Below are 14,066 nucleotides of genomic sequence, written 5' to 3'. Positions count from 1 at the left end.
GCGGTGAGAGGAAACGTTTCAGCAGAACATGTAAGCATGTTATCGAAGGGAGTGGTTCCAGGGAAGGTGTGTGGGGATTGTTACTGGAACATTGTCACCGCCTCACCAGAACGGAACATTGCCCGACCAGGAGAGGGCAGAGTGGGATGTGCCGGTGTGAAGGCTGAACTGTCAAGGCAGTAGTTGCACTCAGTGAGGAAGGCTGGACAGCATGGAGGAAGAAACGGAAGGGGGATGGTGGGGTTGGGATAGAAAGAGAGGTAGGAAAAAGAAGAAAGGTAGAAGAGGATAGGAGTTAAGTGTGGGCAGAGAGAGAGAGGATTGTAGAACAATTGGAAGAACTGCTGGAGAGAGGGAGCAGAGTGAAAGTGAGAGAGAAAAATTATTTAGAGATACAGCACAGTAACAGGCCCTTCCAGCCTAACAAGCCTGCACCACCCAATTACACCCATGTGACCAATTAACTTACTAATCTATACGTCTTGGGAATGTGGGGGAAGCCGGAGCACTTGGAGAAACCCACGTGGTCACGGAGAGAACGTATAAACTTCAGCGGTGGGAGCTGAACCTGAGTCGCTGGCGCTGTAGAGACTTGCATTAACTGCTACGCTGTGTTTGAGGGAGGAGGAAGGTAAACAAGAGAGAAGGGGAATGGGAGAAGCATTGGCCTTGTATCGAAATATTTGCTTTCCAGTTCATTATTGGATTTCATGAGGGTTGCGAAGCATTACTCACAGATCTGGTAGATATTGGCAGGTCAGGGAACTTAATAGGCTGAGATACACTGCATATGCCTTGCAGCTCAAAGTATGGCTCAGAATGAAGACTGAGCTTGTGTTAGCAGAAGATGCAGAGAAAGCTGTCAAAGAACTGAAACCAGGGGTAACGCTGTGCCTGTGATACCCCAGGGAAGTTGGTGATGAATCTGAGACAGGATGAACAGGTATTTGTTCCTTAGCAAAGAGGACAAGAATGAGATAATGAACTTAAATTTGGTGGTAGATGGGAGTAGAGGAATTTACTTTTCCCTCAGTGGAACTCACTGCCTGAAAGGGTGGTGAGGTTAGAAACCCTCACCCCTTTTGCAAAGGACTTGAAGAGTCAGAGAGTATCTGCAGAGGTGAGGAAAAAGACAGGCTCAACCAAAGTGGGACAGAGAACACTGAAAAGTGCTTTGAGACCTCACAGTCTAGACACAAGAGCAGTGGAGGGCTTGACTCATCTGTTGGCAGCTCAGCACTAAGGCTTGGAACCATCAGCAAGGAGCCACCCAGCAGGAGGCAAGGTTCCCTGGATGTGATACTGAAATACTGTCCGTTCAACCAAAGGGTCTCGGCCCAAAATGTCAACTGTACTCCTTTCCATAGATGCTACCTGGCCTGCTGAGTTCCTCCAGCATTTTGTGTGTGTGGCCTGGATTTCTAGCATCTGGAGATTTTCTCCTGCTTGTGAAGTTAGCTGATGACAGTTAAGGCAAAGCCGAGAACAAAGTGAGGTGGACCTTCCTCTCCCATAGATGGACTGAGTTGTGGATTAGTTATCAATAAAGAACACTGATGTGACTCAGTTTTGGGGGGAAATATTTTGAGGGTATAGCTGAGAAATGGATGGGTGGGATTGGGGGATGTCATGAAGAAATGGGGATCAACCAACCTTGTCAGCCTTACAAAGACTTAACCATAAATATATGTTCCTTTTCATTCAGTTTGTTGACTCTGACTTTAATGTATCCAACACCAGACAGGGCCCTAGCTTAGAGATTTCTTCTTTCTTGTTCTCAGGTTTCTGCAAGACCTGGAGGAGAGGCTGGAGAAGGATATCTTGAACTTTGATGTGTGCGACATTGTGTTGACCCACTGCCCTGCATTCAGGAGAGTCTACCTTCCTTACGTCACCAACCAAGCCTACCAGGAGCAGACCTACCAGCGGCTGCTGTGCGTGTAAACACTTCTTTCACTAAGTTCGGGTGAGGTCCACCCCTGTGTGAGACAGCACCTCTGCCTATAATGTTGTATAGGAAATAATGGGAGATCAGGACTATTCAGTGTCTAAATGCCCATGTAAAATAATATCACAGGAGGTCCCGGGTTTGGTTTGTCAATTAGGTAAAACAACCCCAATGGAGACAATTAGCCAGAGATTAGCAGAAGGGGAAATCAGGTGGAGTTCTTGGTCCTGACACATGTTCACCTTGGGCATAGGATGTGTGTTTTGGAGTCAGTTACTTTTGCTTTATGAAATAAGTGGGGTTGATAAGGTTATTCTTTGGATCACAATTCCAGGCAGGAGAATCCCAGGTTTCCAGGCATCCTGGCCAAGCTGGAGGAGGACCAGATCTGCCAGCGGCTGCCTCTCGCCTCATTTCTAATCTTGCCGTTCCAGCGGATAATGCGACTGAAGATGCTGGTGGAGGTAAAATCAGTACATCACTAATCTGTAAACCATTAATTTGCAAAATCCACACCTATCCAATCATAATTTATGCCTTTTCCAAACCAAAAGATTACAATCATAAAAAGCTACAGCCCATTCACCCTGTCCCAGGTCTTTGTAAAAGTTCTCTTTTCTTCCACTCTTCAACTCTCTGACTACTGGATCACAGCTTTTTACCCTTCAAGCATTTATCTAGTTAATTTTGAATGTTTTCAATCCCCTTTCCATGGCTTATTTCCAATCATAAAAGGGTTTAATTATAAAATAACCTTTTCCTTATTTCTTCCAAAACTCCTAACAGCTCTGCCAAATCCGCTCTCCAGTTTCTCATGAAGAAACAAGTTCGTGTCGACCTTCAACCACCATTTGCTCTTTGCTCTAAGAGTGAACAGACCAGCTTCCTTACTCTCACAACTTTAACGGAAGTCCATTTAAAAGTTCTTGCCTAATGTCTGCTGATTATTTACTTATTCCTTTGCGGAATGTACGCATTACTGCTAAGAGAACCATTCATTGTACTCGAAAAGCTGGTGTTAAACTGCTTTACTTAACTTCTGGAGTCCTTGCGACAGAAGTGTTCCTTCTGCATTGGGCGGGGAATTTCCAGGATTTGAACCCAGTGTTGAGAAAGAAATAGTGACATATTTCCAAGTCAGGATGGGGCCCTAATCAGAGGGCCATCTGCCCTTAGATATCTTTCTTGGTGATGGAGATCATGGCTGTGAGGGAATCCTTGGTGAGTTATTCTGGTGCATTTTAGGTAGTGTGTGCCAGTGCTGGATGGAATGATTGCATAGAATGGTGAATGGGATGCCAGTCAAGCAGGTTGCCTTGCTCTGAATGGTATCAGGCTTCATGTGAGCTACTGGAGTTTCACCTCTCCTTCCTGGAATCAGCAACCTTTACTGTCTTGTTTGATCTCTTCTTCCCTCAGTTTATTCCCATGAGGCGTCTTCACTTGACTACCTCAGCCAAACCTGACTCTAGATTTCTCTCAACCCCCGCTTGCCATTTCTCCTTTAAAAGCGACTTCTCAGCATTTTCTGTTTTCACACAAAACTGTGCCCGTAAAGACATTTAAAAGATCACGGTTTATAGTAGAGTCCTGCGAGGCAGCACACTAGATATCCCCGTAATGAAACAGAAAATGCTGGAATGACTCATTGGGTCAAGCAGCATCTATGAAGGCAGTAACCCGTCAACTTTTCAAGCAAAGACCCTTCTTCGGGAAAAGAAGTTTTAAGTGCAGGAAGCGAAGGGGGAGGAGAAAGCGAAATGAAAGGCCTGGTCAAGTATAGGACACAACAACATTGAGAGTAGCACTGGAGTTGGCCAAAGGAAGATGGTAAATCGGGTGAATAACAAAAGATGTATCTGAAGAAGCTGGGCCAAGATACATTGGAGGGACAACATGTGAAACTCCCCAGAACTGTTGGACACGAAATGCTCTCTGTTCATAGATGCTGCATAACCTGCCGAGTCTTTTTGCCACCTGCAGTCACTTGTGGTGGAGTGAACTGATCAGTAACGGAGTGAACCATCTGTGTTGCAGAATATACTGAAGCGGACCAAACAGGGATCCAGGGACGAGGAGACAGCTACTAAAGCCTTCGACAAGCTCAAGAAGGTGAATGGCTCAGAGGCAGGGGGGTTGGAAGATGGAGGCTGATGTCCTGGGCAGACCCTAGGCTTTGGGGGTGGGAGTTGACAGGGATGGGGCTTGTTGTAGAATGTTTTGGGGGGGGGGGGTCATAACTAATTGTTGATTTCAAAAAGGGTCCTGGGAGTTCAGGAAGGGTCTCTGAGTTTCAGCATTGAGCGTGTGCAAAATAATTATTTGGGTTTATTAAGTTCTTGGAGCTATTAACAAAACCTGGCATTTAGACAGGTACGTGGACGGGAAAGGGATTTGGGCAAATGGGGCTAGCTTCAGTGGGAGTCATGTCTGGTGTAGAACTGGCCAGCTGGGCTGAAGGGCCTGTTTGCATACTGTATGAGTCTGTGACGTCACGACCCATCTCAATCATTGTCTTCCTCTGTCAGCTCACACAGGAGTGCAATTCCAGTGTGCAGTCGATGAAGAGGACAGAGGAACTCATTCACCTCAACAACAAATTCCACTTTGAGAGTAAGGTAAGCTGCTGTACGCCATCATGATTCTCTCAGAAACTGTCAGCTGCTCAGTCTGCTGCAGGAATGGACATGAAAGATGGAGGGAGGGAAAAGAGCTGGACCAGGGAAATCCCCAGCCACCAACTTCCATGTAACTTCAATCCGTTCATTGTTGGTTCCAAACACACCTGTAAAGATTTGTTCATGCTTACTCACTGCCTGTTCCGCTGCTGGTGTTCAGGGTAGCAATGAAGATCCTTCATCTCTGGCTGAGCTCAGGAATTCCTTCATCGCGTCAGCTGCTTCCTCGGTTCTCACTACTGTCAGTCATGCAAGTCCCAGGTGGAGACTCGGGGATACCATTGCACTCAGCTGGAGAAAGGCTCTTCACTGCTGTTTCCATAACAATTTAGCTTTACCGGTCAGGGTTGTTAGCCCTGAGCTGAACCCCTGAACCTAGAGGGCCGGTGGACCACTCCTAGTCTGGCCTCTACCCTTTGACCCATTTGTCATGGGTGACCCGACCAAGAGCCAAAGCGTAAAACCCTGACTCCAGCCAACATGGCTCTCCGGGTCATTGAGGCACACAAGCCTGCAATCTACGACAAGGCTGTGGTCCTCTAGGAGGAAAGATTTGTTCATAGACCGACTGCGAGGGGCATCACGGTACAAGGGCTTTCAGGCAGAGGATCAAAAAGTAATAGGATCTTCAGCCCACCAAGCCTGTGCCAAACATCACACCACCATTGACACTAATTCCAGTTTATTCTCCCCACATCCCCAGGTTCTACCCTTCACCCAGATCGGGTTCTGTGCAGGATGTTGAGGGGGCCACAACTAAATGCTGATTTCAGAGCGGGTTCAGGAAGGGTTTTTGAGTTTCAGCATAGTGTTTGCGTGTGTGTGTGTGTGTGAGACGAAGAATTCATTGGATTTATTAAATAAAACAAAACTGGACTTGGCGCATGGCACTTGGACAGGAAAGGTTTAGAGGGATTTGAGCAGAATGCAGTCAAATGGGTCTCCCTTAGATGGGAATCTTACTGGCATGGCACAGACACTGGTGGCAATTTACAGAGGCCATTTAGGAAATTTCTGCTCTGGATGGTTTTCAGAGGACAGATCTTGGGAGATGTTTAAAGGGACAGTGGATAATCTTTTTTTTTAAAGGATTGGGGAAATGAGAGATATAGGGAACTGGCACGGAAAAGGAGCTGAGCCCTGAGGCAGAAGAGCCGTGGTCATACTGGTCAGCAGGGCAGACTTGAAAGGCTGAGGAGCCGAATTCCTGATCCTATCCCTTGTGCCCTCATGCACTGCGTTTCTGGGACCGTGGGAGGAACCCGGAGGACAATGGGGAAACCGAAACGGTGGCAGGGAGAATGCGCGGGCCACACACGGCAGTACTGGAGAACAGGATCAAATCTGGGCTGCTGGAACTCTATTGGCATGAGTTACGACCTCACACAAGTGTCACCTGCTTGACACGGGCTGAGACAAAATCTCGAGTTGGGGGGCTGTGGGACTTTCTTTGTGAATGCTGCTTAAGTGACCCACGCCGTAAGTCAGTTCTTTGTTGCTCCGGTGCACTTGACAGTAAACTCGACCTTTGACTTTGGCTTATGTTTGGAACTTGGTCAGTGAATCACTGAGTTCTGTCCCTCTCTGTCCAGATATTCCCGCTGATCTCACAGTCCCGGTGGTTGGTGAAGCATGGGGAGCTGACTGAGGTGGACTCGCAGACAAATAACACGGCAGGGTCAAAGTTCAAGCTTTCCAACAGACCAATCTACCTGCACCTCTTCAATGACTGTCTCCTGCTCTCCCGCAAGAAAGAGTAAGTGTGTTTCTGCTTTATTCTTTCTACGTTTATTGATTTTTCAGCATCTGGACATTGTTGCCATAAAGCATTTATTACTCAACAATCTGTTGGAGGTTATCCTTGAACAATTGATGATTCCACAGTGTTGCTATGAGGGCATCCAGGATCTGGACCCAGTGATGACGGTGATGTTCCTTCCACGTCAGATTATCCGAGGTTCAAACGTATTGATCGTGTGTATGCTCAAAACATACAGTGACGTGTTTCGTTTGCGATGGTGAGCTGGGGGCAGCCCGCAAGCGGCTCTCCATGTCCTGGCCACAGCAAAGCAGGCCCACAATGTTCAGCAGAAGAGCACAGAACAAGACAGGGGACAAGACTGCACCACACCTACACAGTCCGCCAGCCCTCAAAGTGGCCTTGGTGGTAGAAGTCATGGGTGTAGGAGAAGTCTGCACGACTTCTGTTGCTCACATTAGTTCAATTTTGCTCTGCTTTATTAGGTATTCTGTGTTAACAATACAATGATTATTTACACACAATTTTCAGGGAGTTAAAGTATTGGATGGCTCACAAACTCAGCAACTTTACCTCCGGATCCCAGTGGTGCCTGACACAGCAGTGCATGGGAAATGCATGGGCCACTGTTGTGTGATGCCTCAGTACAGTTCTGTGATTTTACACTGTGTTTTGCACTGTGCTATGTGCCATTCGTGCTAGGTACCGATGGCCTTCGTGTGATCAGGCTTGTCTGGTCAAGGAGATTTCCTCGGGAACCAGTGGCTTTCATGCTCATGGAGGTTCAAAGTAATAGAGAGAAACAGTATGAAAACAGGCCTTTTGGCCCACCGAGCCCATGCCGACCATTTCCTCCCTCTATATTAACATATTCCTCCTACTGCATTCTAAACCGATGCCAGTCAGATAACCTGCTTTCTCTGACTGATTTTTCCGTCTCCCCCTTGGATCCAATTCTGCCTGAAGAATCCAAGTCCTGAAGAAGGGTCCCAGCCCATAATATCACCTGTTTATTCATTTCTATTGGTGCCAGCTGGCCTGCTGAGTTCCTCTGGCATTTTGTGTGCGTTGCTCTGGATTTCCAACATCTGCAGACTTCCTCGTGGTTTTAATTTCTCTTGTTAGCTCCAGCTGAACCATCCCTCTGTGCTTTTCTTTAGATCCCAGACAGAAAAAAAACAAATGAATTTACCACGGGTACGCTACAGCCAACAAGTAATGTTCTTAAATCCTCCTTGGTCAATTCACACCTAAAACCATTCTATTCTGATTCATTTTGTTCTGTCCACTTTCTAATCAACTCCCCCGAGAGAATCTCCCATCACTTACACACAAAGGGTAATTGACAATGGGCAATTAATCTACCAACTGCTAACTTTACAGATGTGGGAGGAAGTTAAGGCAATCAGAGGTAAGTCACACGGTCATGCGAACTCTGCACAGACAGTACCAGAGGTCAGGATACAAGCTGACAGTGACGGTGACTCCACTGGCTGTGCCCCTTTGTGGCTACAATTGTTTACGTTACAATATTAATTCTGTTGGTAGCTTGACCCCAGGACCCGGCACATGGGTTGCAAACTCCTGCGTCAAACATGGGCCCAGCCATCATCACTCACTTTGATCATAACACCTCCTCCAAAGATGTAACGTGACCCTCAAAAATTCTCCTCCTCCACCTTTCACTCCCCAAGACTCTGACAGAAACCACATGAATGAAAGGTTAGTCAGTTCAAAGTGCACAAAGCCTGACCTGTAACCCTTAGCATCCCAGGCACTGTCCACCCTCAACCCCTGCACTAATCCTATAACTCTCCTTGGCTGTTGTGGGATCAGATGTCAAAGGCTTTGTTATGGAGGCATTTGGAACAATGTACATGATTAAAATTTAATTCAAAGCACATTAAAAACATTAAGATAAAATGACATAAAGGAGAATAGACACAACTCAACCAGAGATTACCTCTGGTGTTTTCTTATGAGGATAAGCTGAACAAGCTGGGGCTTTTCTCCTTGGATCCAATTCTGCCTCTAAAGACCCTGTGTCTAAAGAGTCCTGAAGAAGGGTCCCAGCCCAAAATATCACCTGTTTATTCATTTCCATAGATACCTCCTGGCCTGGAGTTCATTCAATGTTTTGTGTGTGCTGCTCTGCATGAGAGGGTGAGAGGTGACCTGATGGAGATGTACAGGGTAGATTGAGTGGACATTTTTGCAGGGCAGAGATGGCTAAAATGAGGGACCATCATGTTAAGGTGACTGGAGGAAAGTGTAGGGGGGATGTCAGTGTATTTTTACGCAGAGTGGTGGGGGCATGGAATGTTCTGCCAGCGGTGGTGGTAGAGCCTGGTACATTAGGAACATTTAAGAAACTCTTAGATGGGCACTTGGATGAAGGAAGAACATAAGAAATATGAGCAGGAGTAGGCCCATCGAGCCTGCCCCGTCATTCAATAAGATCATGGCTGATCTGTCCGTAAACTCAGCTCCATCTACCTGCCTTTTCCCCATAACCCTTAATTCCCTTACTATGTAAAAACCTATCTAACTGTTTCTTAAATATATTTAGTGAAGAAGCCTCAACTGTTTCCCTGGGCAGAGAATTCCACAGATCCACCACTCTCTAGGAAAAACAGTTTTTCCTCATCTCCATCCTAAATCTTCTCCCCTGAATCTTGAGGCAATGTCCCCTAGTTGTAGTCTCACCTACCAATGGAAACAACTTTCCTACTATCTTATCTATCCCTTTCAAAATTTTGTATGTTTCTATAAGATCCCCTCTCATTCTTCTGAACTCCAGAGAGTATAGTCCCAGGCGACTCAATCTCTCCTCAAAGGTTAACCCCTTCATCCCTGGAATCAACCTGGTGGATACTGCCTCAGTATATCTTTCCTCAAGTATGCAGACCAGAACTGCACACAATACTCCAGGTGCGGCCTCACCAGTACCCTATATAGTTGCAGCGTGACCTCCCTGCTCTTGAATTCAATCCCTCTAGCAATGAAGGCCAACATTCTGTTTGCCTTCTTATTAACCTGTTGTACCTGCAAGCCAGCTTTTTGTGATTCATGCACAAGCACTCCCAAGTCCCTCTGCACAACAGCATGCTGCAACCTTTCACCATTTAAATAATAATCTGCTCTTCTATTATTCCTTCCAAAGTGGATGATCTCGCATTTACCAGTGTTGTATTCCATCTGCCAGACCTTGGCCCACTCACTTAACCTATCTCTATCCCTCTGCAGACTCTCCACATCCTTTGTACAATTTGCTTTTCAACTCAGTTTAGTGTCATCAGCAAACTTTGCTACGCTACACTCAGTCCCCTCTTCCAAATCATCAATGTAAATGGTAAACTGCTGCGGGCCCAGCACCGACCCCTGCGGCACCCCACTCACCACTGACTGTCAATTGGAGAAACACCCATTTATACTAACTCTCTGCCTTCTATTGGTTAACCAATCCACTATCCATACCAATACACTTCCTCTGACTCCATGCATCTATATCTTATTTATAAGTCTCTTGTGCGGATCCTTATCAAACGTCTTCTGGAAGTCCAAGTATACAACATCCACCTGTTCCCCTCTATCCACTGCACTCATTATGTCCTCAAAGAACTCCAGTAAGTTTGTCAAACAGGACCTGCCCTTTCTGAATTCATGCTGCGTCTGTCTAATGGAACCACTCCTTTCTAAATGTTTCGTTATTTCTTCCCTAATGATAGCTTCGAGCATTCCTCATGACAGATTCAAGAATGCAGGGCTATGCAGGAGAGAAGGGTTAGATTGGTCTTAGAGCAGGTTGTAAAGTTGGCAAAATGTTGTGGGCTGAAGGGCCTGTACTGTGCTGTAATGTTCTATGTTCTGTCTGATGAAGGTTGGCAGCACTGTCAGGGTCACTGCTTACACATTGGCCTGGAGGGGCTGGATCAAAGCACGGCATGATCCAAACCCAAGTGGTGAGTGCAGCGAAGGAGTGGGAGCTCGCACAACCAGGATTTCACCTCAAGGTCTGCTCTGAGCAGAGGCAGATGTTGAAGATGTGCCGAAACTGGCAGGGTGGGTCGTGTTAGGACCTATCCCCCCCCCCCCCCACCCATGCGAAAGCTCAATCCCCTCTGTTGCACGTTGCAGTGATGCTTTTAAAGAAAGTAAGCTGTTGGGACATTCCCAAAACGTATGGTGACACTAAATTAGTGTGCCTTTCCAACCCTGGTGCTCGGTATTAGTAGAGTTGTATGCAGATCACCCAGCAGTCATGGCAACATTGGGGCAACAACAAACAGGAAGTTAGATGCACTTGTTATAGGATGCAGTTGTAACCATGGATGATTTTACACTCTGTATCGATTGGGCTAACCAAATCAATAATAATACTGTGAAGGAGAAATTCCTAGAGTATTGATGGGATGGCCTTCTGAAGACAGCTGGGGAGCAGGCCATGCTATACTGGGTGTTGTGTAATGAGAAGGGATGAGGAGAAAGCATAATGTAATTCTTCATTAAGATGGAGAGAGATGAGGCTAGGGTCTTGAATGTGCTTCTCCCCCCCCCCCCCCCACCGTCTGGGAACTAAACAAAAGGACAGGAGGGTGGTTCCACTGTAGCTAACAAGAGAAATTCAGGATAGTATTGGATCCAAGGCATGGAAATTGCTTTTGAGAAAGGAGAGACCAGACTGGGTCAGTTTTAAATGCAATAAGAGAGAACCTTGAAGGAACTGGAGTATGAGAATAAACATAAAAGCTGACTGTAAGAACTTTAAGAGAAAAAGATGATGAAAAAAGAGATGTCAATTTATAGTGAAGAACAATTGACCAAATACTGTGAGTTACTCTTCAAAAAGAACCTCCCAGAAATGTTGTGGAAACTAGAATCTACTGAGAGGGAAGAACTGAAGTAAATCAGTACTATAGGGGAAATGGTATGAGAGAAGTTGATGGGACTGAATGCTGATAAATCCCCAGGGTCTGATAGTTTGCATCCCAGAATTATTAAGGAAGTGGTACAAGAAATAATGGTTGCATTGATAGTCATTTTCTAGAAGTTTTTGAATTCTGGATCAGCCCTGATGGTAAAGGAAAGGTAGTAGAAATTCATTACTTTTTTTTAAAAAATAGAGATAAAAACAGAATCGGTAGTGTGGGAAAAGCATTAAAAATTGTGATGACAAAGAATTTGGAAAGCAGTAACAGGATCAGTCAGAGTCGGAATGGATTTATGGAGGGGAGATCACGTCTGACAAAGTTACTGAATGTTTTGAAGATGTAACAGGTTGAGTGGGTGGTGAAGAACCAGTGAATATAGGATACTTGGACTTCCAGAGGGCTTTTGATAAATTCCCACATATGAGGTCAATTCTCAAAATGAGAGCACTTTGGATAAAGAGCTGTTTGACTGGCAGGAAAGGAACAGCAGAATTAGAATCATTAAATGTAATGTTTCTAAGTTTGCAGAAGACACAGAGTTGGGGGAGTGTGAACTACAAGGAGGACACAGAGGGGCTCCATCGTAACTTAGACAGGTTGAGTTTGTGCGCTAGTGCATGGAGGATGCAAAATAATGTTGATAATTCACTCTGGAGGTAAAAAGCAGGAAGATTATTATGAACCTAGTGACAGATTAGTAAAGAGGGAGGATCAGCGTGAGTTTGGTGCCCCTGTGCACCAGCTGAGGAATGTATGCATGCAAACTGTTAAGAAATCTTGACTTTGGTATGTTGACTACTGCAGGAGGAACAGGGGAATCTTATTGTACTGGGCATTGGCGAGAACACACCTTGATATTGGGTGAAGCTTGCCTTAAGATATTGAAGGATGCCATTCAACCCATCAAATTGATGTTGGTTGATGGAGCAATCCCACCCCTGCAACATATTAAGTTTTCCCTGCTACCATCTCCCAACAGCTCTTTCCAACTCTACCTCTCACCTATACGTGGGGGATTTTACCAATACTGTGTATCTTTGTGAGGATACTGGAGCACGTGTGAAGTCCCATGTGGTCACAGAGAGAACGTACTAATTTCACACAGAAAACACTAGGGGTCAGGATTGAACCATGAGGCAGCAGCTCAGCCACTCTGCTCTGCTGCCCCCTGTGGTCTCGCAGGGTAACGCAGTTGTGGGAAATGCAGTATACATAATTCACAGACATTGAATTGGGGTTTCACTTTAAGAGGCCAGTCTGACATGATGACATTAGTACGTAAAGAGATTTAGCGTGCTTTTGTTTTTAGGTTTTGGAGTTCAATAAAATGTGCTATGGGTTTCATTAAACATAAAACGCTTCACTTCGTTTTATTTGCGAAAGCCTACATTGGTGACCCTGATGGAATGATCCTAGGACAGAGTCAGTGAACGTGCTGGCCAGTGCAGTCGCTCTGAAACTGCCAGAGCTTTGGGAGCAAAATGCCGTAGCTTGGTTTGTGCGAGCTGAGGCCCAGTTCGATCTGCAAGAAATCATAGCCGACGACACCAGATTCTTCCACATGGTTGCGTCGCTCAGCAATTCCACGACTGCGAGAGAGGTGATTCTGTTGAACACCCGTCTGAACGTGATAAATACCGACCGCTGAAAACTCACCTTTTGGACTATCGGAGTCTGAGTGCGCCAAACAGTTGTTCTCCTTACCCAGTCTCAGCGATGCTAAGCCATTGAAGCTAGTGGACCACAAGCTGTCTCTCCTGGGAAATCACCATCCCTGCTTTATTTATAATGAACTCTTCATTCAGCAAACGCCTGATCAAATTCACAAAACCCTTGCTAATACACCTGTGATGGAGTACAGGGAGCTTGCTAAAATGGCTGATAGTCAACACTCAGCTAGACAGTGGCTTTTCATACCTCCTTCTTTCTCTACCTCAATAAGCAAGGCCCCCTGCATAAGGACAGCCATGGCTGCGAGACTGACTGTGCCCGGTCTGTGTTTTTAACACGCTCATTTTGTCCGAGTGCTAGGAAGTGCCAACCGCCTTGCAGCTATGATGGTGCCAGCACATTGGGACGTCAGAGGTCTGTGAACTCTGCGGCTTCCAGCTGCCAGGATCATCCATTGTTCCTCACAGACACCCTCTCAGGACAACATTTCCTGTGTGCGGGTGAGCGTACTGCCAGCATCGCCTATTGATGAGAAGGCAAAGAGTGAGAAAGCCTCCCCACAGCAGCAGGATCCAGACTGACGGGACACAAAGGAGACGCTCTGTTTCGGTGACCAACATTACACACGGGACTTCACCCTGGCTCAAGTGGCTAAGCCTCTGCTCCGTGTGGATTTCCTGTGAGCCCAAGGGATGTTAGTCCATCTTAAAAACTGCCAACTTTGGGTCATAGCCCTGCTCCCCCAATAAGTTCCCCCACAATAACCCTGTCTAGCGCACGCACCACCGCATGTGAGTTTACTGGACGGCTGGGCGAATTCCCAAACATCACCCAGCCCATACTCTCCACTACAGTCACAGAACATGGGGTCAAGCGCCACATCCCCACAACTGGCCCGCCAGTCCATGCCCACACGCTTAGACTGGACCCCGAAAAGCTGGCAACTGGGAAGGCTGAGTCTGCCAACATGGAAAGACTCAGAATTCTACGCCAGTCAAATAGCCCCTGGGCTTCACTCCTCCATATGGTCCCTAAATCTGATGCTGGTTGCCCCGCCGTGTGGTGATCACCGATGGCTT

General features: G+C 46.3%; 1 protein-coding gene across 3 annotated transcripts in view; it reads left to right on the top strand.

Moving 5' to 3' along the window:
- Positions 1-14,066, top strand: part of arhgef19 (Rho guanine nucleotide exchange factor (GEF) 19) — a 122,397-nt gene that overhangs the window by 90,467 nt on the left and 17,864 nt on the right. For all 3 annotated transcript variants that reach the window (XM_059951944.1, XM_059951945.1, XM_059951947.1), the window contains 5 exons: positions 1,782-1,934; positions 2,283-2,412; positions 3,986-4,060; positions 4,477-4,566; positions 6,219-6,382. In XM_059951944.1, the coding sequence (XP_059807927.1) occupies positions 1,782-1,934; positions 2,283-2,412; positions 3,986-4,060; positions 4,477-4,566; positions 6,219-6,382 (612 nt within the window). The remainder of the gene's footprint in view (positions 1-1,781; positions 1,935-2,282; positions 2,413-3,985; positions 4,061-4,476; positions 4,567-6,218; positions 6,383-14,066) is intronic.

The sequence above is a fragment of the Hypanus sabinus genome, chromosome 27 (genome assembly GCF_030144855.1).
Source record: "Hypanus sabinus isolate sHypSab1 chromosome 27, sHypSab1.hap1, whole genome shotgun sequence".
Classification (NCBI taxonomy): Eukaryota; Metazoa; Chordata; class Chondrichthyes; order Myliobatiformes; family Dasyatidae; genus Hypanus; species Hypanus sabinus.
The sequence above is the reverse complement of the archived record's forward strand: the minus strand, read 5'-3'. Positions and strand labels throughout refer to the sequence as shown.